We start from the raw sequence: 24,338 nt of genomic DNA, 5'->3' as shown, positions 1-24,338 counted from the left end.
GGAGACGACTTGGGAGGTCGACTCATCCGCTCATTCAGCAAATATCCAGACCATATGGACACGTAGAGACAAGATGTCCACACCTGAGAGCTAAACACAGATAGTGCAACTGTGCAGAAGTGTATAAAACACTAATAAATGACAGAATTCCTACCCACGACCCCTTACATTCTAAGCAAGACCCTAATACTCTGACCAACAATACAACCTTCCATTTCATCCTCTTACTGTTATTTCTCCAAACCTGTACTTTAACAAACATCACCATTAGTTACTTCACTTACTGGACAGAGACAGTAGAAGGATGTGCTCTGCTTGCCTCTTCTTTTCCCAAAGACTCAGAGTACAGCCTGTCTGAACTTTGGCTGAAACGGTTGTATGACTGGCTTTGTGTCAGAAGGTTGTGTGGTCAAATGACATCAGGATCACAAGTGCTTCTCTAATTCTCAAAGTGTGTTGTTCGGATGGGACCTGAACCAAGATGAGGAAACAGTGACTCGAGATCTTGGTGTTTGGGAAACTCTATCAGATGGAACTTGAAAAAAGAGGAATGAAAATCACTCCCCACAGCTGTTTGCAGAAATTATTAGGGTTAAAATCTAAAGAGAAAAACAGGCCGTCGCTTTATTTCTGTTGCTCAATATTTTTAATTTCATGTGATGGAATGTGACCTTAGATAGTATTTCCTCTGGACATTTTTCAAAACACTTATTATATTTTATCATTATAATTATCTTGTGCTTTTACAGAGAAACACATTTAAATTCCAATTCTGTTTTGGTTCAGTGACAGTCCTGTCCCTCTCCTATTCTCTTGTCCCAAATTTTGGAAAATGACGTGATTTGACAACATTTAGAAAAACTGGAAAATACACTGATCACATAACTGCAAGTACCGTGGTACTTGACTGGACTCTAAGGTCGTGCTCATCACTGCATGGCTCACAGTGTGTCTTACGTGTATTTGCATAGAGAAGCACTTTGCATGGGCAGCACATGCTTCAGTGCTCTAAGACTGTTTATAGTCCTCAGAGTTGGACACTTCATCACTGACAGCTGTCCTTCATGGGAGTAAAAGTCAACGATGAGTTCTATCAGTGTCTTCATCTCTGCACTTACACTTCTACTCTGTACCCAAGGTATGTTTTAAAGCAAAATTATTCCCATATGTGTGCAATTATGTATGCATGAAAAATTATGAGGTCTTACATTCATTATTAAACTTTTTTCTTTCTTTCAGAATCCAAAGGACAAATAACTGTGACTCAAAGTCCTGCAGTGAAAGCTGTTCTACCAGGACAGACAGTCAGTATGAGCTGTAAAACCAGTACTGCTGTGGCTACAGGATGTTACACATCAGGAGCTCCCTGTTTATACTGGTACCTACAGAAACCTGGAGAAGCTCCTAAACTCCTCATCTATGCTGCTACTAACCGTTACTCTGGGATTCCAGATCGATTCAGTGGCAGTGGATCTGGGTCTGACTTCACTCTGACCATCAGTGGAGTCCAGGCTGAAGATGCAGGAGATTATTACTGTCAGAGTGAGCACTCCATCAGTAGTAGCTATGTGTTCACACAGTGTTATAAAGCCGTACAAAAACCTCCTCAGTCACACTGTACAGTTACTGCACTGCTGCACCTGGGACCCCCTGCAGCTGCTGAGGACAAAGGTGGTTGAAACTTTGCTTGATTTTTATACATTTTATACAAAACGTCACTATATATTAAACTATTTTTTTCAAAAAGTCAAACTACTTTTGTAGTCTCCCTCCATTCTTTCTACTCTGTATTCAGCTATTTGTCTGTGTGCCTTACAATTGCCACATGACAGTGTGTGTATAAAAATTTACATTGACTGTGTTCATATTGACAGAACACATTATGTGAGGAACAGGCAAAAATCAACTTGAGAGCCTCCTCAATGCCCTACTTTCCCCACGAGAGCTAAAAATACTACAAAACCCTGAAAACATCACCTATAATAAAACACATTAATTTGAACAGAAATGTCTCTCAAGCACTCAGTCTAGACATTGATTATAAATCTCTCATTGTTTGTAAATCTCTCCGATTGTTCAGTTTCATCAACTTCATGAAATTTGAACATATTTTTGAAGGAACAAGAAAAATAATAGCTAAGAATTAAATTTATTGTGTACAGCGTCAAGCACTCATTTTACTGGACATTTAAGGATCTTTGTAGACTGATAATCTATCCATGATACTGTCCATTTCTCTCATCTGATCTACTTCACAAGCCCATGGCAGCAGATAAAAATAAGAATGTGATACATTTTTCATTTGTTACTCCAAAGTGATTTGCAGTATTGAGATACTTAAAGTAATTTTCAATTTATACCGCTGGGTATCTTGTTTAGTACCAAGCAGGAGGTGGGATTTGAACCTGCATACTCAGGTTATTATAAGAGGTCACTGCTGACTGTACTTGGTGTCCCAAAGACAGATGTTACCCCTTACAGTACTTTCCCAAAAATCAGAGTCCATTTTCTAAATGTAAAGCTTGTGCACATTTCCTAGACAGTCAGACAACGGAGTTAAACTACTAAAACTGCCCTTTTAAAGGAAATAAATATGTAACACATGTATCAATATACGGAGGGGATGCGGTGGCGCAGTGGGTTGGACCGCAGTCCTGCTCTTTGGTGGGTCTGGGGTTCGAGTCCTGCTTGGGGTGCCTTGCGACGGACTGGCGTCCCGTCCTGGGTGTGTCCCCTTCCCCCTCCGGCCTTACGCCCTGTGTTGCCGGGTAGGCTCCGGTTCCCCGTGACCCCGTGAGGGACAAGCGGTTCTGAAAATGTGTGTGTGTGTGTGTGTGTGTGTATCAATATACTATGTACTTATTTCCTTTTTAGAATGGGGCGCGGTGGTGCAGTGGGTTGGACCGGGTCTTGCTCTTCAGTGGGTCTGTGATTCGAGTCCCGCTTGGGATGCCTTGCGGCGGACTGGCGTCCCGTCCTGGGTGTGTCCCCTCCCCCTCCGGCCTTACGCCCTGTGTTACCGGGTAGGCTCCGGTTCCCCGTGACCCCGTATGGGACGAGCGGTTCTGAAAATGTGTGTGTGTGTGTTTGTTTCCTTTTTAAGGGCAGTTTTAGTAGTTTAATGGATTCCCTTCATGTTTGCTTTTTGTCTGTAAAAGAACATATTCATGCAGTTGTTCATCACAATCTCCATGTTTTTTTGACACTTTGGTTCCCTCACATTGCTGCTACAAATCCTACACTTAGATCACAGTATTGAACACACACACACACATTGGCTAAAATTGCTTGCCCCAAGAAGGGCCACGACAAGCTGGAGCCTAACCCAGCAACACAGGGCACAAGGCTAGAGAGGAAGAGGACACACCCAGGACGGGACGTGAGGCCATCACAAGGCACCCAAGCAGGACTCAAATCCCAGACCCACCAGAAAGCAAGACCCAGCCAAACCAGCTGCACCACCACAACCCCCTGTCCGGACTAAATATTTCACGTTATTTCATTTGTTTTCCGGATACAAAGGCCACGTCACTGAGAATCAGACTGCTGTTGTGAAAGTTGTAGCAGGGGGTACAGCAAGTCTGAGCTGTGAAACCAGCCGTCCTTCATTGAACTGTAGTGACTGTAGAGCATAGAACCAATCCTTTTATTCTTCCAGTTGTATACATAATTGTACATACTTATATTTTTATCTTGTATTTTTAACTTGTATTTTTCCACTTGTTTTATATGTTTTTAAATATATATTGCTAGTATTTATTTGACGTATGTTCTGCTGCTGTAACATAATAATTTCCCTTGTGGGATCAATGAAGTATATCTATCTATCTATCTATCTATCTATCTATCTATCTGTCTAACAACGTGAGTGAGTGAGTTAGTGAGGGAGTGAGCTTTACACCATGTGATTCTCAGGGCAAAAACCCTCCTTTAAATTCAACTGTAATTTACATGAGAAGTTACTGAGGAAGGATGGATGGATGGATGGATGGATGGATGGATGGATGGATGGATGATTTTCTGTTCAACTTTCCCCACAGTGGGAGTGATGGATGCTTTTTCCTAAGGCAGCAGGAGGGGCTGCAGCAGAAAGAAGTGCTGGAGTCACACAAAAGGGTAACCTGGTGTAACTCTGGCGGGTATTTGGGAAATGTCTAGCAGGGGGCCTAGCAGTGATATATTTTAGCTACTGGAGGGATGTGAACCAACATGAAGACTGACTGAAGGCCTCAATGCCATTTGAAAAAGGCACGAACAGAAACAGAAATATTTTCAGTTGGCCAGTTCTTTCAGTGGTGTCATACAATATCCACTAAAAAGAGGAGCAACTAGATGAACTTAGGATGTAGAACATTTTTGGCGTTAATGCTTGTAATTGATTACAATATTGCATTGGGTCACATTGACACAGAAACAGCAAAAGCACAATAAGAAATTGCAAATTCATTCACATACATTAACAGTAAAAACCATTCAGAAAAACTGGAGAAGTACACTGACCATATAACTATGAGTACTGTGGTACTTTACTGGACTGTAAGGTCGTGCTCATCACTGCGTGGCTCACAGTGTGTGTTATATGTATTTGCATAGAGAATCACTTTGCATGGGCAGCACATGCTTCAGTGCTCTGGGACTCTTTATAGTCCTCAGAGTTGGACACTTCATGACTGACAGCTGTCCTTCATGGGAGTAAAACTCAAAACAACGATGATGAGTTCTATCAGTGTCTTCATTTCTGCTCTTACGCTTCTGCTCTTCATCCAAGGTGAGTTTAAAAATAAGATTATTCCCATATGTGTGCAATTATGTATGCATTAAAAATTATGAGGTCTTACATTCATTATTAAACTTTTTTTCTTTCTTTCAGAATCCAAAGGACAAATAACCGTGACTCAGAGTCCTGCAGTGAAAGCTGTTCTACCAGGACAGACAGTCAGTATGAGCTGTAAAACCAGTACTGCTGTGTATAACAACAACCATATAGCCTGGTACCTACAGAAACCTGGAGAAGCTCCTAAACTCCTCATCTATGCTGCTACATCCCGTGTGTCTGGGATTCCAGATCGATTCAGTGGCAGTGGATCTGGGTCTGACTTCACTCTGACCATCAGTGGAGTCCAGGCTGAAGATGCAGGACATTATTACTGTCAGAGTTTTCACTACCCTAATAGCGTCAATGTGTTCACACAGTGTTATGGAGCCGTACAAAAACCTCTTCAGTCACACTGTACAGTTACTGCACTGCTGGGCTTGAAGAGGAAGGAAATAATGTCACACAGTCCACAGACACTGTTACAACAGAAGTACTTTACGTGACTGTTTCTAGCAAATTTGATGACATGAAAAACTCATAATTTACCAGCCATATTTCTTAAGAACATCTTTTTACTCCCTTCTAACATGCTTAATCATTATATAAACACACACACACATCGTCTGAACTGCTTGTCATATATGGGGTCGCAGGGAGCCGGAGCCTAACCCGGCAACACAGGGCGTAAAGGACACAACCAGGATGGGGCAGCAGTCCATCACAAGGCACCCCAAACGGGACGTGAACCCCAGACCCACCGGAGAGCAGGACCTGAGCCAACCCACTGTGCCACTGCACCCCCCATTACATAAGTACACAACCCCAGATATACAAGTTCCGTCCAAAGTGACGATTCTCTGAGCCTTTCGTGCTCATTTTATATCCAATATTAATAGTGTCACATTCTGCCACAACATGAAATCCCTCCTGCCCTCTTCCCTCTCCTCTGCTCTTCTAACCTCCTTCCCATCCACTGCACAGTTCTCCAGTTGCTCTCCACATGATGCACCAATCTCTTCCTTTTAACTCTCCTCTATCACCACATAATGAAATTTATTAAATTTAAATCTCAACTTCCATGACTATTAGGAATTATATCCACAGTCATTAAGTTTACTTTTACATTTATTTATTGAGATGATGCTTTTCTCCAGAGCATCTAACAAGTTAATTTCCTAATTTTTGCAGCACTACAATTTTTACCTGAACAATTTACAGTAAACTAACTGGGGATTTAAATCTTCTGGATTAGACCGTGTCGTGTGGGACACTGGTTCCAGCATTTCGCTTCCCCTGTTGGAAGCATCTTCAGGGAGCTTCCACATCTCGTAAAGGCTAGATGTGAACTGGAGTGTTTGACGAGGGTGGGTGTATTTATGGGCGGAATCGGGGTCAGAGGTCGTAGCGGGTGGTCCTGATGGGTGGTACCCCTTCCACTTGCCTCACGAGGTGTGGCAGCTCCCTGAAGTATCTTCCAACAGGGGAAGCGAAACATTGGAACCAGTGCTCCACACGAGGCGGTCTAATCCAGAAGAGTTAAATCTTCAGTCAGTTGACACCAGTCGCGGAAGCCAACGGGTTTTGGTAATTTACAGTCTGTATTTTGTTTTGAAAGTACTAAAGCCATGAGCAGGATTAAAACCTGCATCTTTTGGATCCAAAACCAGCTCTTCTATTCGCTTAGCTCGAACGATCCAGAGCATTTTTCTGGTAATAAGTGTCATGGTTGATGTACCCATGACCTCCAAGTGATCACCTGAGGTCCTGCTCTAGTTCAGCAGACAAAATGCAACATACCTGTGTTACATCACTGGTCTTTAGAGGAGCGATACGAATCCACAAAGGCTGCAGAATCTCACGACATTAGAGTTTATTAGGGTGTAAACCAGAACTCAGCTCTTACCACACCCACCGCGACGACCCTGTCCTTGTCTGTGTCCCTATTTGTGTCTTATTCTCCAAAGATCCATCCTGTCTCTTCCCTTTCCTGGGTGTTCACCTTTTCTGACCGCAGTCCAGTGTGTCTTTGCTCCATCTTACATCTGCAATTCATTGTAATCATTGGAAGGAAATAAAGGAACACGTAAGATGTATCGATGTACGAAGGAATTAAGAAATAAATAAAGTCGTCACCATTAAACTTAATTTTCTAGACTCTTTGTCCAAGGTCATTTGAACATTTGGATAAGAGACTTTACAATGGGCTGAATATTGAAATTGCTCCTCACCCTAAGACTTCATTTAGTATTTATTTCTTTATCAAACACTTTTTTTCCCAAAATAACTTACGTTCACCCATTTATGCAACTGGCTTGTGTCACTAGAGCAGCTTAAAGTACGTTCTTTAAGGGTGTTAAAACTGGAAGTGACATTCAAACCCGTAACCTCTGCATCGAGAAGTAGCAGGTTTATCATTACACTACGAGCCACACAGAGTTATTCATTCTTTAACCTGGAGGAACACAAAACAACGGCCTCGAAATGTAATTCTCTCATTTCTATAAGCATGAATGTGTGTTTTCATGTTTAATTTCCTCTCTCATATATTACCAATATATTACCTGTACAACTGTGAAATAATGAAATAAATTAGAAAGTAAATCTATTGGAGATATATTTATATACAGTATATAAGAGCAGCGGTGTGGTGATGCGGTGATACAGTGGGTTGGGCTGGGGCCTGTTCTCTGGCAGGTCTGGGGTTTGAGCCCCGCTTGGGGTGCCCTGCACTGGACTGGCGTCCCGTCCGGGGTGTTTCTTCTCCCTCTCCAGCCTTGCACCCTGTGTTGCCACATTAGGCTCTGGTTTGTAGTGACCCCATTTGGGATGAGTGGTTTCAGGCGATGTGCGTGTGTGTGTGTGTGTGTGCGTGTGTGTGTGTGTATATAAGTGTCATGTCCACATTGCAGTCAGCAGCTCCGGATGTCAATCAAGCACCTGATGAGAATCAGACCACTTGGCTTTAAAAGACCCTCCTCTGCACTTGTGGAAACTCATTGAGACAACTGTCCCCCTTTGCACCGATGTCCCAGTCTCCTTTGTCCCTGGTTCCTGTCGTTCGTTCCCTCACTTTTGACCATGCGCATCTCCCCCTGACTTCGTCTACAGATCTTTGCTCCCACTCTGACCACCAACTTACCGACTCCTCACCCGTCCCCAACAACGAGAACTCACCTGATTCCTCGGTTCCTGACAAACGATGCTGCACGTGGGTCCAGCCTTCCCTGCGGCCTCGGTTCCGCGTGACAATAACAAATGTGTTTATTTTGATTTCTGTTACTGTGATGGTCAGTGTCACAATTTAATGGTGACTCTACAAGAGCAGATAAAACAATAAACTCACTACCAGCTTCACTGGAGTGTAACATATATTTAGCTGTTTTTAGTTTATTAATTCTTCAGTAAATTGAAATTATGTTTTTATCTGTACTCTACATTGAGTACAGTCCACTCGTAGAGGAGATGTATTTCACTTCACTTTGAGAGTCACGTGCAGGTTACAAATGGACACAGAGGTGACAAATGCACATTATTTTAGTATAAATATATATATATATATATATATACTGAGGGGGTGCGGTGGCGCAGTGGGTTGGACTGGGTCCTGCTCTCCAGTAGGTCTGGGGTTCGAGTCCCTCTTGGGGTGCCTTGTGACAGACTGGCATCCCGTTCTGGGTGTGTCCCCTCCCTCTCCAGCCTTATGCCCTGTGTTGCCGGGTTAGGCTCCAGTTCCCTGTGACCCTGTATAGGATGAGCGGTTCAGAAAGTGTCTGTGTGTGTGTGTATATATAATGGTAAAAATACAGAAAGTGCAAAATCCAAACTCAAAAGTCTGCATTTTACACTGAACTGAAAACTGTCTCAAATTCAGGGCCATTTTCTGCCATAAGCGGAATAAACAGTTCCTTTGGAGTCCAAAGCCGCTGGGGACACCAGTGACTTTACATTTACACACACACACACACACACACACACACACACACACACACACACACACACACACACACACATTTTCTGAACCGCTTGTCCCATACGGGATCGCGGGAAACCGGAGCCTACCCGGTAACACAGGGCAGAAGACCAGAGGGGGAGGGAACACACCCAGGACAGGACGCCAGTCCGTCGCAAGGCACCCCAAGTGGGACTCAAACCCCAGACCCACCGGAGAGCAGGACTGTGGTCCAACCCACCGCGCCCCCTTTACATTTACATTTATTTATTCAGCAGACACTTTTCGCTGAAGCAATGTACATCTCATAGAAAATACAATGTGTTCATTATATTAGGAGAAAACAAGACACTTAGATACAGACGCATGATTGTAAGTACAGTTTGTTTGTTTCTTTCCACCATATGAACCAATGTTCATCACACAAGTAGGTGCATAAAACTTTATCTAAGTATCCATGATTCCGAATCACCTTTCCAATAACTTTTTTTTTTTTTGAGATATGTAAACATTTACGTTATAACACAGGAGGAGCTGCATAAGGTTTATCCGGGGCTTCATCTGAAAGTTACAGAATTTTTTTTTTTTTTTTTAAATTTGGACAGAGATTCAGCAGTTCTGAGTGACAGGGGGAGGTCGTTCCACCACAATTGAGCCAGAAGCAAGAACCTCTGTGCTTTACCTTTCGTATGCGGGACCAGCAAGTGGGCACTTCTGGAAGAGCGTAGCAGTCTGGTTGGGGTGAAGTGAATGATCAAGTCTTGTACATACCTGGTAGCAGTTCTACTTATGCATTTGTTGGCCATTACCACGGTCTTAAGTTTGATTTTTCACAAAAATGCTCAGTTCAGTACATGGTTCTGGTGAAAGTTTTTAAAAAATCTTATATCCATTTCTTTTTTTAGAAGTTCAAAAACTCTTTTTTTTCTCTAAGATAACTTTCTATTATTTGACCCATCTCAGTAATTTCAGCAGAACAATTTTGGACAAGTGCCTCACTCAAGGGTACAATAGCTGGAGGTGGGATTTAAACCTACATCTTTTACATCCAAAAGCAGCAACTCTGACCACTACACTAGCAACCACCTCTATTCATTTCTCTTGTATTTTATCTTTTTCTTTATTAAAATGTTTCACTGGTCAAAATTAAGGGAAAGGCTCCTTCTATGAAGTTTTCATTCCATGGATGGGGGCCAAAGTGCGATATTTCTTAGGCCCAAACTGTTCAGAAACAGGCCTGCTGTAACTAACAGAAGACACCAGAAGTTTAGCCACAGACACAGAATGAAGAGGAAATCATAATGTACTTTACTGTGAAAACACTGTAAATAATTTCTGTGAATGATTCCTATTATAGTCACTGGACTCTCAGGAAATTGAACAAATTATAAACCAAGAGCACTGATAATAACTGCTGTTGAACCAATGAGAAAAAACTTCATCTAATTTGATTCCATTTCTTCTTCTGCTGATAATGACTGATATCTGCCCCCCCCAACACATACACACACACACACACACACACACACACACACACACACATACACAGATACACACACACACACACACACCTGCCTCAGCGCAGGGTCTTTCAGGCAGTGAAACCGCACCAAGAACCGTTGGGCTGAAACTGACATTTGCATGGGCAGGACGCTTCTGCTGCTCCCAGAATAGAGCAGGCAAATGTGCCCCCGTCCCCAGGGGGCTGCTGTGAGGTGGGGGCTTACGGTAAATCAAGAGACACCAGAAAGAATCATCTGACCCTTTACATGGAGTTTGAGTCAACTTGTACTTCCATTTCTGTGTGTGTCTGTGCAGCACAGAGCATGATGTAGTTCACGTAAAACTCTTTGTCTTTCTTCAGCTCACAGTTGTTACAGTAGTTACAGCAGGAAGGGAAAATCAGTGCAGTATTTTCCTTTACGCTCATAGAACAGAAACACTAAACGTAGGTTATGCAGCACTTGTCTGAACACTTTTTTGAAGAGTTAAAGAGACGCTCAAGACCAAACGTTCAAGAAACCATTATGTTTTCATGATCTTTTCACATGTGTGTGAGTCCCCATGATTTAGGGATTCTCCTCCTTCCCTGTCAGTGTGGGGTCACAGGGAGCTCCTGTCTCTCACACTGAACACACACTTATTGCAACTAGTTTTATTGTTTGTGTAAAGGAAACACAAATAGAAACTGGCTGTAAATGTATGTAAGAATCTGCAGAATATTATTGTAGATGATAAACAGAATTTATTATGACAATGGCAGTCGTGTCCGTGTGTGTGTGTGTGTGTGTGTGTGTGTGTGTGTGTGTGTGTGTCATTATGGTAACAGGCAAACTGTTTCTGTTTGATATACATCATCCGTTAAATAATGAAACATTTTCCTTGAAGGAAGACAAAGTGTATTAAATGACAGAATGATTTTTATTTCGCTTACTTTTCTTTAAATATAAATTTTCATTGAATTAATACATTTCCTTGTACTTTCTATGCCTTCTTTGCGAACAGGACTGTGCTCATCATTTGAAATGAACACTTAAATTACAGTTCATGTGACACAATATGTATTAATAAGGGAAACAACAACTGCGTCTTTGATTCAATAAACGTTTATTATTCTCAGCTGCATTTCAGACGTCACTCAAGCACAAGATCACACAGTGTAACACACCAATAATCTAATACAGAACAGGAGCAGAGGACACACTGGATAATACTGAGAAGCTCAAGGTAAAGGGTCTCACATATATAGTGGAGCAAAGCACATTATTAACCTCTATGTTACTAGTTACGAAAACAGTAAGAGTGGAGTAGAGCACAGAGTAAAAACACAGTAATGAGACGCCCATCTACACGGGGCAATCGGCTCTCTTCATCGTCTCCAGAACTGGAGTCTGGGAGCCCTGAGTGGCCTTGCAGACCACCGTGCCCGCCTTCGTCCACTCGTCCGCAGGGAGGGTCAGCGTGCTGCTCCAGCTGTACTTGCCGTCCTTGTCCAGGAGTCCGCGGCTCGCGTCCCCAGGCTTGGTCCTGCCGTCCACCGTCCACTCCAGCTTCCAGTCGGAGGGGAAGCCCTTGTTGGCCAGACACGTCAGCGTGGCCTTGTTCTTACCGGACACCTCTTGACTGGACGGGGGCAGGACCGTGAGGACGGGGGCAGCGTTGCCTAGGAGACGGCAGAGGTCAGAGGTCAGAGAGAGGGCAGCGAGTGGACGGAACACCTTTAACAGCGGACATCGCATTGTGTCTCATCACCTGTACGTAGCGGAGGAGGAAAAGAGCTGTTAGTTAACGCTCAAAGGAGGAATGTATAGGCAGTTTATGAATGTAGCCCACAGTATGTATGAGGTGTATCAAAATGTGCCATTAATACAAGAGAACGGATCCTTTAGAGGTCATTTTTACCTCCACAGCTCAGTGCTATAAACCATAATGTGTCACTTTTCCACCCTTCTGGACATGTTCATACAGCCCTTCTGTACACTGCTTTTCTTCATTTTATAACACACTGATTGAAAGTGTATCAGTGATGGACTGAATTCAGTTCAAAGTCAAGACAACTGGATACATATTGAATTAATGACCAAATTGGCAAAGCGCATCAATTATTTATCACATTGTTTGTATTATTTTCATCTTAATTATTACTGACAGCTGAAAAATAAACATTAATTCGGAGGAACAAATAATGAATTTATAAAACAGAAAAAACAGAAGAAACAATTTTTTACAGGTTTAAATGTAAATCAGAAAATCCGTAGTGAACAAACACAGTAAAAGACGCTTTTATCGCATATTATCGTTATTTATCGCATTTATTATTATGTATTTATCGTTGTTTTCTCTGTTGCTGTCAATATTTCGAACATCATTTGAAACTGTTGTAACCAAACAAAGTTACAGTGTAACGACTTTGAAAAGAGCTGGAAACACTCTGCTGAAACATGATTTTTACAGGTTTAAATGTAAATCAGAAAATCCTTGAACAGAGTAAAGACGCTTATCGCCATATTAATTATCGTTATTTATCGCATTTATTTTTATTTATCGTTGCCATCTATGAGTTCTCAACGATTTTGCAACATCAATGATTTGAAGCTGTTTTTCCAAACGTTCAGTACAACGACTTTGAGTGAAACAGCTGAAAACACACAAATCATGAGACACTCAACTGAAGAATATAAATGTACTAAGGGAATAAAATGAGTTACATTCATTACTTTACAGTGTTCAGATATAATATAGAAAAAGGTTCTTACTTCCAACTTCCAGCCTGGTTCCTCCGCCAAAAGTGTACCACAGTGATTCAGAGCCTATTCGTGCTCGTACAAAAACCTCCAGGGCCCAGTGTACCGTCAATATACCGTGTTTACCGGCATTTCATGGTAAATACTAATTTAGTCTCATGTCTGGTGTCTTCAAGAAAAGAATCACAGCGGTGTGTCCATGACTGATGTGAAAAGGAGCTTTTACAATAAAATGCACCGCACCACCAGATTCCTATGGGGCTCTTTTCTACTGACAATTTGAAGTTTATTTTTGGATTTCTGACAAAATGAAGCAAAAAACACACAAAAAAAAGGAACATATTGTCCGAATAAGGAAAAGTTTACACAAATAATTGAAACCCCTAAGCAAATTGTTTCTCAGAAAACATCTGGTAGGAGCACATTAGACAATGAATATGAACTATAAATATGACAATGAAACAGAGAACAAAGGAAAAACATAAAAAGTATCTGTGCAGAGCTTTGATGTCGATGGTATTGAGTTAAAAGATGAAATACTTACTGCCAACTTCCAGTTTGGTGCCGCTACCAAAAGTCCACCACAGTGAGTGAAAGTCATTGAGGGGCTGTACAAAAAGTCCTGTGAGACACCAGTGTGTCTCTCACTGCTCACCGTGGATTATTGTCATGATGACACACAGCACCACTGAACACAGCATTACACCACAGATTCCACTATGGCATATTTTAATCAGTTATTTGGAATTTTTGTCTTTTTTTCTGTGTTTATTCCATCTTTCATTATGTAAAACTGAGAAGCTGAATGTTAAACAGCAGCAAAAACTTTTGAGTGATCAATATCAGACTGTTATGGTCGTGTCAGAGGGAAGCGGCGGACCCAAGTGCAGAGCGGTAATCGTGGTGTCTTCGGGGAAATCCAAGAGAGGAGGTCAGAGGACGGGCAAAGGGTCTTCGAGGTGCGAACGTCGTAACAGGGAAGATCCAACAGGCGAGGTCAGTGTGCAGGCAAGAGGTCGATAATCCGAAGGAGGCAGTAGATCGGGGGAACAAGGGACGGGTTCGGGGAAGGCGTTCAGGAAGAGGAAATGGCTGGAGAAGGTCGCTAACGAGGAGGCAGATCAAGGTTCCGTATCAGCTGGTTGTCCGACGCAGCCTTTTATGCTGTGGTCTGCGTTGGGTCACAGGTGTTCCGTGTTGGTCCGAAGGTGTGGGCGTGGCAGTACCCCCCCCCCCCCCCCCCCCCGAGGATCGGTCCCGAACACTCGAGGGCGACCAGGGGGACGGCCTCGAGGCCGAGGTGCGGGCCGATCCGGATGACTGCTGTGGAAGTCGGCAATGAGGCTTGGATCAAGGATGTCTCGTGCCGCTACCCAGCACCGTTCCTCAGGTCCGTATCCTTCCCAGTCCACCAGATACTGGAGTACCCCTCCACGACGGCGGGAATCCAGGAGCGCCCGTAGCGCATACGCTGGTGCACCACCGCCAGGCAGGAGAATTGGGTCTGGAGGCGTGCTTGCGGGCTGGTGAAGGGAGGTGGCCAAGGGTTTGAGGAAGGATACGTGGAACGTCGGGTGTGTGCGTAGGTGTTGGGGCAGTTGCAGGCGATAAGAGACCGGGGTAAGTCTGCGGGTTATCTTAAAGGGTCCTATGTACCTTGGGCTGAGTTTCTTAGACATATACAGTCCTTGGAGACCCCGGGTTGAAGGCACACCCTCTGTCCGGGTGCAAGGGAGAGGTGCCGCCGATGTCGATCAGCTTGATGTTTGATCCGGGTTTGTGATTCTTGGAGATGTCGTCTGACAGCTGCCCATACCTCGCCGCTGGTTCGGTACCAAGAGTCCACAGCCGGCACATCGCTGGATCCCGGTTGCCATGGGAACAATGGTGGCTGGTACCCCAAGATGCACTGAAAAGGAGAGACACCTGTAGAGGTATGGGTGAGCGTATTGTGGGCGTACTCTGCCCACGGAAGGTATCGAACCCAGTGAGTTGGGTGTTCAAGACAATAGCTTCTGAGGTACCGACCGATGTCTTGCTGTAGCCGTTCAACCTGCCCATTGGCTTGAGGGTGGTACCCCGATGTCATACTCACTGTGACCCCAAGTTTCTTCCAAAAGGCCCTCCACACACGCGATGTGAACTGAGGACCCCTGTCGGACACTATGTCTTCGGGTATACCGTAGAGCCGGAATACATGCTGAAACAGCAACTCTGCTGTCTCCAAGGCAGAGGGGAGCTTGGGCAAAGGAATCAAGCGACAGCCCTTGGAAAAACGATCGATCACGGTCAAGATGGTGGTCTTACCATCTGACAGTGGGAGGTCCACTAAGAAATCTAACGCTAGGTGCGTCCAGGGACGGTTGGGTACCGGCAGGGGTTCCAGGAGCCCGGCTGGACTCTGATTTGAAGCCTTGGACTGAGCACAGACTGGACACGCCCGGATGTAGTCCTGTACGTCCTCCCGGAGGGACGGCCACCAGTAGAGCTGCTGGATCCTAGCCTGAGTCTTCCCAAACCCTGGGTGTCCTGCCGCTGGATGGTCATGGGCCCATTGTAGGAGAGTCGTCCTCAGACCTGGTGGAACATATTGTTTTCCAGAAGGTTTACCTGGTGGTTCGGGGTCCCCTTGTTGGGCTTGGGCCAGGTCCTGGGTGAAGTCCCACTGAATGGGTGCTACAAAGCAGGACCTGGGCAGGATGTAGTCCGCTTCCGTTACCTCCTGCGTTTCGTCATGCAGCCGGGAAAGGGCGTCCGCTTTGATGTTCTTGGGACCTGGTCTGTAAGTGACAGTAAAGTTGAACCGAGAAAAGAACAGCGCCCACCTGGCCTGACGCGCGTTGAGGCGCCGGGCTGTCTGCAGATATTGTAAATTCTTATGATCCGTGAATACCAAAAAAGGGTGTTGTGCCCCTTCTAGCCAATGCCTCCACTCTTCTAGGGCTAACTTAATTGCTAGGAGCTCTCTATTTCCTATGTCGTAGTTTCGTTCAGCCTCAGACAGTTTCCTGGAAAAGAATGCGCAAGGGTATAATTTCACGGGCTTACCTTGCCTCTGAGAAAGGACAGCGCCTACCCCTGACTCAGAGGCGTCAACCTCCACCACGAATGGCAACTCAGGGTTGGGTTGATGCAGAATGGGGGCTGTAGAGAACTTGGATTTGAGGTTCTCGAAGGCTCGTTGGGCTTCTGGGTTCCACGGGAGACGAGGGGTTTTACTCGCTCTAAGTGCTGTCAATGGTGCAACGATCGTGCTGAAGTTCCTGATGAATCGGCGGTAAAAATTGGAGAACCCCAAAAATCGCTGGAGAGCCTTAGTGGTGGTTGGGCGAGGCCATTGCTGGATGGTCTGGACCTTACCCGGATCCATAGCAATGCCGTCTCGGGTAAGTATGAACCCCAAGAAGGAGACCTGCTGCTTGTGGAATTCACATTTCTCCAACTTCACATATAATCTGTTCTGCAACAGTCTCTAGAGCACCTGTCGGACAGTCAATACATGCTTGGCCAACGTATCAGAATAAATCAGGATATCGTCAAGATATACCAGGATGCCTTTGTGGATCATGTCCCCAAGCACATGATTCACAAATGCCTGGAATACACTGGGTGCATTCGCAAGACCAAAAGGCATAACCAGGTATTCGTAATGACCCAGGGTGGTACTGAAAGCAGTCTTCCATTCATCACCCTGTCGGATACGGACTAGATTGTACGCACTTCTCAGGTCTAGTTTTGTGAACCATTGCGCCTGCTGAATGTTCTCAAGCGCGGCTGAGATCAAGGGCAGAGGATGTGGATATTTCACACAAATATTATTCAACCCCTGATAGTCGATACAGGGGCGTAACCCCCCATCCTTTTTCTCGATGAAAAAAAACCCGGCAGACGCGGGGGACGTGGATGGTCGAATAATTCCTGTCTTTAAGGCTTCGGTGATATAAGTCTGGAGGGCGGATTGTTCGGGTCTGGACAACGGGTAAATGCGACTACGCGGAGGCGTGGTACCCAGCAAGAGATCAATTGCACAGTCCCACGGGCGATGCGGTGGGAGCTCGGATGCGCGTTTCTTGCTAAAAACCTCCGCAAGATCCTGATACTCGGGAGGAACTGGCACCTGCCATGCCGATTCTGAGCCTTCTATAGACGTAGCTCGACAGAGTAGCTGTAAGCAGGTTCTCTCACATTGGGGTCCCCAAGCCACCAACTCCCCAGTACTCCACTGAAACACTGGGTCATGCTTGGAGAGCCAAGGGAACCCGAGAATCAGGGGCAACTCCGGAGACGAAATCAAATAAAAACTCAACATTTCCTGGTGACATACACCTACTCTCACAGTTACAGGGGCTGTCTGGTGGTCCACAAAACCCTTCCCGAGGGGCTGGCCATCTAGGGCGGTCACTCTAAGACGCCCCCCAATGGGTTTGGAGGGAATGCTATGAGACCGAGCAAACCCAATGTCCATGAAGCACCCTGCTGCTCCCGAATCCACCAGTGCTTGCGTCTGTACCTGTCCTGCTCCCCAGGATAACATTACAGGTACCGCGAGGCGGTTACAACAGAGGGTGCCACTCACCTTGATCTCAGGGCGGACAGGGCACTGGAGACGGAAGTGACTAGGGTCACCACAGTAAAGACCGAGGCGATTTTGTAGTCTTCGCTGTCGTTCGGGGAGGGGCAGGCGCCCCAGCCCCAGCTGCATCGGCTTTGCTTCCTCCTGTTTGGGACCGCATCTTTCTGGAGCCGGTTCTGAGGCTGGTCCCTGGGTTCTGATCTGATTATCTAAGGTTACCGCGGTTTCTATGAACCGATCAATGGTCCATCTATCTCCTCGGAACACCATTTCACCACGGATGCGTGGGTTTAGACCACGGCGAAAACTAGCCAACAAGGCTTTCTCTCCCCAATCGCTGCGTGCTGCGAGAACACGAAATTCTAGAGCGTAATCTGCCACGGGTCGGTTACCTTGCTGTAGATCCAGGAGTCTTTCACTTAGCTGTTCCTCCGGTTGAGCCAGTCCGAAAACGGCGAGGAACCGGCTCTTGAACTGCGCATAAGTGCTGGGGAGGCCATTTGTCCAGACTGCTGTCGCCCACTCAAGTGCTTTGCCCGGGAGCAGAGAGAGGACGTAGGCGATCCGGCTTTGTTCTGTGCTGTAAACTGGGGGCATACTGGAAAAAACGAGCTCACATAGAAGCAAGAAGCCTTCACATTGTGCTGGGGTCCCGTCAAAGCGGGTCGGGGGAGACAAGTGGAAACCGCGTGAAGGAGAAGGAGTGGCGTTCGACGAGTCAGGCGCTGCAGGACCGGCTGCGCGTTTCTCAATGGGTTGTGTGGGCGCACGCGACGTATTCAGCACGCTTACCACCTGCCTGTAAGAGGCGATGAGGTTGTACAGCGTCTGTTCCATACCTGCCAAGCGTGCTTCACGCGAGTCCAACTCCGCTTGGAGATGGTTCAGCTCCGCTGGATCCGTATAACTGGCGGAACCTTCTGTCATGGTCGCGTCAGAGGGAAGCGGCGGACCCAAGTGCAGAGCGGTAATCGTGGTGTCTTCGGGGAAATCCAAGAGAGGAGGTCAGAGGACGGGCAAAGGGTCTTCGAGGTGCGAACGTCGTAACAGGGAGGATCCAAAAAGCGAGGTCAGTGTGCAGGCAAGAGGTCGATAATCCGAAGGAGGCAGTAGATCGGGGGAACAAGGGACGGGTTCGGGGAAGGCGTTCAGGAAGAGGAAATGGCTGGAGAAGGTCGCTAACGAGGAGGCAGATCAAGGTTCCGCATCAGCTGGTTGTCCGACGCAGCCTTTTATGCTGCGGTCTGCGTTGGGTCACAGGTGTTCCGTGTTGGTCCGAAGGTGTGGGCGTGGCACAGACTATGCAACCAAACAAGACCCTCTCAAACCAATGGTCTCTAAACTCATAGCATGTCCATGTCACGACCCCAAGGTCGAAATCCCTGATGTCCAGCATCAGTCCAACTGCATCAACACACCTGGCCTCAGTTGGCCTCAGTTGACCTCAGTTGACCTTAGCTGACCAGCTCCCAGTGCTATTAAAAGGCCAAAGTCATGTCATTGGTTTGTGGCTTATTGATCAGCATTTTACTACTTTCCTGTGGCTTCCCTCATGATATTTGTTTACCAAGCTGTTTCCCAACTTCTGTTCCACTGTGTTTCTGCTCCAGTCCTTTGTGATTCTGTCCACATCTCGTGTTCCATCTCCGTCGAAATCCAGTCTCAGTGTATTCGTGTCGTACACCTAAAACTATTTAATTTACTGTGAGAAGAGCCCGTGTGTCTCTTTCTTCTGTAGTCATTGTGTTACTATTGCACTTAATTTCTCTACACTTGTGTATAGACTCTGCTACTGAGATCATCGCACCTGGGTCTGTGTCCATTTCACGTCCTGACGTTACGGGGCCCAGTTTTCAATTTCTAATTTTGTTAATGACCTCAAGATTTCAGAAGATAAATCAAATTAATTTTCAGTATTGATGGACATTGTATGCAGTTCTACAGTTTTAACTCTCTTCTTCAATCCACTTATAACTACCTACAATATCTGTAACTGAGAGTACATGGTACTGACTGCGATTCACTGCGATTAAGACATGTTACCAGATGATGGAGCTGTGGCACATTGATCAAAAGTAGGACATGACAGGTGGGTCTAGGATGTAACTTGTGTCATGCTTGCAGGCAGGAACAAAGGCAACGTACCCAACTGCAGGTGCAGCGCTTATTGCAAAGCGTGGGCAGACAAGGGGCAGGTGAAATAACGAAATCAAAGGACAGGCCACAGGTCAACGTGGAGCAACCGTCATTCAGAGGAAAATCCGAAGTTGTGGTCCAGAAACAAAGCTGTGGGTCGGGATATCAGGGAGACGTAGGCACAGGGTAAGGAGACACGGAAACAAGGAATTTAGAGAGCATCACTTTCACAGGGTCATGCTGAGAACTTGTCCATAATCGCATTGACTTTGTCTCTGAAAAACAAAGCAAAGTCATCAGCAGGAAGAAAAGATGGAGGAGGGGGCGGCGGAGGACCCAGGAGGGATGAGAAGCTGGCAAAGAGTCTGTGTGGTTTTTTAGTTGCAAACAGTATTTTGTTGTGGTAGAAGGTAATTTTAGCTCAAGAGACAGCAGAGAAAAAAGTAGCTAAGAGTTGTTTGTAGGCATCCAGGTCCGAGCAAATCTTGGATTTTCGTCATATTCACATAGGTCCTGTTTGCATGTAATGTATCAGTCAGCCATGGGGTGGCACTGGGGTGTGCTGGTCTGGAAGATAATGGACAGAGAGAGTCAAGGGAGGAAGACAGGGTTAGAAAGGAAAGTGTCAGTGGCATCGTCTGTTGATAGATCCGAGAATTGTGCAGCAGGAGGGAGAGCAGACAGCATAGCAGAGGCAAAGCAGGAAGGTGAAAGACATTTTGAGTGTCATGCTATTCCCCCGGGACGGTTGTGTCGGACCCAAGTGCGGGACACAGGAAGCTTGGTCAAGGGGCGGTTCAGTAGACATTGTCAGGGAACAGGCAAAGGGTCACCGATGTACAAACAGAATCCAAAGGGGCAGATCCAAGAACCGTAATCCAAGAAACAGGCGAGTGATCAGGCAAACCAGTGAGTCGGAGATAAGGAGCAGGGCGAGGAGTGTGGAGCAGGGCGAGGAACGACGAGCAAGACTAGGAGCACAAGTCATCAATAAGACTGAACAAGATTCCGCATCGGGCTGTGTTCCGAAGCCCCTTTTTAAGTTTGTGCTTGCTAATTCGAAGCAGGTGTTCCCTGTTGTGGCGCTGTGGGGGGTGTAAGAGGTAAACCTTTGTCAGTCACCACTATTCGCTGCTGTATCTACATATTCAAGTTAATTTACACTGTAGCACAAGAGACAGTCCTAGAAAAAGTGGTGTGAACCGTAGGACCACAATAAATAAATAAGTAGATGAACAGAGTGTTTGAAGAATTTAACCATTAAAGTACATTCTTGGAGGGAAATTCACGACTTGGAAGCAGAGGATCCAGTTGTTGTGCAGCGAGTTATTTTGATTCACAGTAACATGTGCCTTTGTACAAAGTAACATGTGTCACGTTAGAGTGACTTGTGCAGTCTTTTCTTTTGTATATGTAGTGTGTGTGGTTCTTCTCTGCTATTCCAATACAGTGTATATAAAGTAATACTTCATGAGACATTTAAAACAATACATGGTGACTGGTAAATAAGAATTTTTCGGAAAACTGTCCTTTCCGTAATGGGGGTGTGGTGGTGCAACGGGTTTGCCCAGGTCACACTCTCTGCTTGGGGTGCATTGCGACAGTCTGGCGTCCCGTCCTGGGTGTGTCCCCTGCCCCTCTGGCCTTTCGCCCTGCGTTGCCACGTTAGGTTCTGGTTCACTGCAACCCCCACATTGGACAAGTGGTTTCAGCCAGTGTGTCTGCATGTGTGTGTAACACACACACACACACACATTTTCGGAACCGCTCGTCCCATACGGGGTCGCGGGGAACCAGAGCCTTCCTGGCAACACAGGGCATAAGGCCAGAGGGGCAGGGGACACACCCAGGACGGGACGCCAGTCTGTCGCAAGGCACCCCAAGCGGGATTCCAACCGCAGACCCACTGAAGAGCAGGACCCGGTCCAACCCACTGCGCCCCCTGTGTGTGTAACATGGTTTTCCAAATTCCAGTCTTCACATCCAGTGACAAAAAACAGGCTCCTTCTTCTGGTAAACTTCTTTTTTCTTGTGCTAAACCCCAATCTATGGTTATAAATTAATGAGATTTGTATAATATAGTTAATTAAGAAGGAGAATTTTCAGTACTGGAGGGTGTCATGGCTAGGTCTGGAAGGAAGCGGCGGACCCAATTGCAGAGCGGTATACGTGGTGTCTTCGGGGAAATCCAAGAGAGGAGGTCAGAGAACAGGCAAATGGTCTTCGAGGTGCGAACATTGTAACAGGGAGAATCCAAAAGGCGAAGTCGGTACATAGGCAAGAGGTCGATGATCATCAAGAGGCACAGGATCATGGTAACAAGGGACGGGATCGGGGAAGGCGTTCGGCAACAGGAAATGTCTAGAAGGTCACTAACAAGGAGGCTGAACAAGGTTCCGCATCAGCTGCTGGTCTGACGCAGCCGTTCATGCTGCAGTCTGCGTTGCGTCCAAGGTGTTTCGTGTCGGCTCGGAGGTGTGGGCGTGGCAGAGGGGTTTTAGTTATTTTTCTCAGACTTTCACAAACTGGGTATTTTTATATATAAATCTATGACACAATGTAAAATGTACAGTGACAATGTGAACAGCAGCACAGAATGAAATCCCTTCTTTCAAATAGACATTTAGTGTAATAAATTAACTGGAACTGATACCTTATCGATCACTCACCAAAAAAAGACAGAAAAACCAAAGGACTAAAGAGCAAAAAACAAGAAACAAAATCAACAATCTCCAAACCATTAATCACAGTAAATTAAAGAGAGACAAAGAGACAGATCATACAGGCTACTTATCAAAATGCTTTTGAACACATTGAAAATGTGTATCAGTGTGTGTTACATGTATTTGCATAGAGAAGCACTTTGCATGGGCAGCACATGCTTCAGTGCTCTGGGACTGTTTATAGTCCTCAGAGTTGGACACTTCATGACTGACAGCTGTCCTTCATGGGAGTAAAACTCAACGATGAGTTCGATCAGCGTCTTGATCTCTGCACTTACACTAGTCTTCATCCAAGGTAAGTCTTAAAAAATATGTATTTCCCTTTGGTGTGCAACTATTTTCTTTGTGTGTTTTAAGAAATCACATTTATTACATTGTACTAAATGACAAAATTATTTAGTCTTAGGTTCATGATGAAACTTCATTTTTTCTTTCAGAATCCAAAGGACAAATAACTGTGACTCAGAGTCCTGCAGTGAAAGCTGTTCTACCAGGACAGACAGTCAGTATGAGCTGTAAAACCAGTACTGCTGTGTATAACAACAACGATTTACACTGGTACCTACAGAAACCTGGAGAAGCTCCTCAACGCCTCATCTACTATGCTACAACCCGTGCGTCTGGGATTCCAGATCGATTCAGTGGCAGTGGATCTGGGTCCGACTTCACTCTGACCATCAGTGGAGTCCAGGCTGAAGATGCAGGACATTATTACTGTCAGAGTTTTCACTACCCTAATAGTGTCCGTGTGTTCACACAGTGTTATAGAGCCGTACAAAAACCTTCTCAGTCACACTGTACAGTTACTGCACTGTTGCACCTGGGACCCCCTGCAGCTGTTGAGGAGGAAGGTTATTTAACAGACACACACACACACACCCCCTATACGGGGTCACGAGGAACCAGAGCCTACCCGGCAACTCAGGGCAGAAAGCCGGAGAAGGAGGGGACACACCCAGGACAGGACACCAGTTCGTCACAAGGCACCCTAGGCAGGACTCAAACCCCAGACCCACTGGAAAAGAGAACTTGGTCCAACCCACTGCGCCACCGCACCCCTTACTTAAAGCATTTCATGATTATTCTCCTTCATATTACTATGTTTAGAAAACCTCTGTAGGGGTGTGGTGGCGCAGTGGGTTGGCCCAGGTCCTGTTCTCCAGTGGGTCTGGGGTTCGAGTCCCATTTGGGGTGCCTTGCGACGGACTGGCGTCCCATCCTGGGTGTGTCCCCTCCCCCTCCAGCCTTACAGCCTGTGTTGCTGGGTAGGCTCCGGTTCCCCATGACCCCGTATGGGGCAAGCGGTTCTGAAAATGTGTGTGTGTGTGTGTGTGTCATCTACTTCACAAGCTGTGACAGCAGATAAAAAAAAGAATGTGATACATTTTTAATTTGTTACTCCAAAGTGATTTGCAGTATTGAGATACTTACAGTAATTTTATCAGTTTATACATCCATCTTCCTCCGCTATCCGAGACCGGGTCGCGGGGGCAGCAGTCCGAGCAGAGCCCCCCAGACTTCCCTCTCCCTGCACACCTCCTCCAGTTCCTCTGGGGGAACCCCAAGGCGTTCCCAGGCCAGCCGGGAGACATAGTCTCTCCAACGTGTCCTGGGTCTGCCCCGAGGCCTCCTCCCAGTGGGACAAGCCCGGAACACCTCCCCAGGGAGGCGTCCAGGAGGCATCCGGAACAGATGCCCGAGCCACCTCAACTGGCTCCTCTCGATGCCGAGGAGCAGCGGCTCTACTCCGAGCTCCTCCCGGGTGACTGAGCTCCTCACCCTATCCCTAAGGGTGCGCCCAGCCACTCTGCGGAGGAAACTCATTTCTGCCGCTTGTATCCGCGATCTCATTCTTTCGGTCATGATCCAGAGTTCATGACCATAGGTGAGGGTAGGA

At 46.0% G+C, this 24,338-nt stretch overlaps 1 gene segment (V, D, J or C); it reads right to left on the bottom strand.

Annotated features, from left to right (window-relative positions):
• Window positions 1-11,355: 11,355 nt before the first annotated feature.
• LOC114909746 (Ig lambda chain C region-like) lies at window positions 11,356-13,593 on the bottom strand (the record flags this gene model as incomplete). The annotated part of the segment is given in 2 exon segments: window positions 11,356-11,928; window positions 13,554-13,593. Coding segments are annotated over 2 exon segments (357 nt in total), but the record flags the coding sequence as incomplete, so codon positions are not given.
• Between the last annotated feature and the right edge of the window lie 10,745 nt (window positions 13,594-24,338).

Source organism: Scleropages formosus, unplaced genomic scaffold (assembly GCF_900964775.1).
Source record: "Scleropages formosus unplaced genomic scaffold, fSclFor1.1, whole genome shotgun sequence".
Lineage (NCBI taxonomy): Eukaryota > Metazoa > Chordata > Actinopteri > Osteoglossiformes > Osteoglossidae > Scleropages > Scleropages formosus.
Note: the sequence above shows the minus strand (reverse complement) of the source record. Positions and strands in the feature narration are given on the sequence as shown.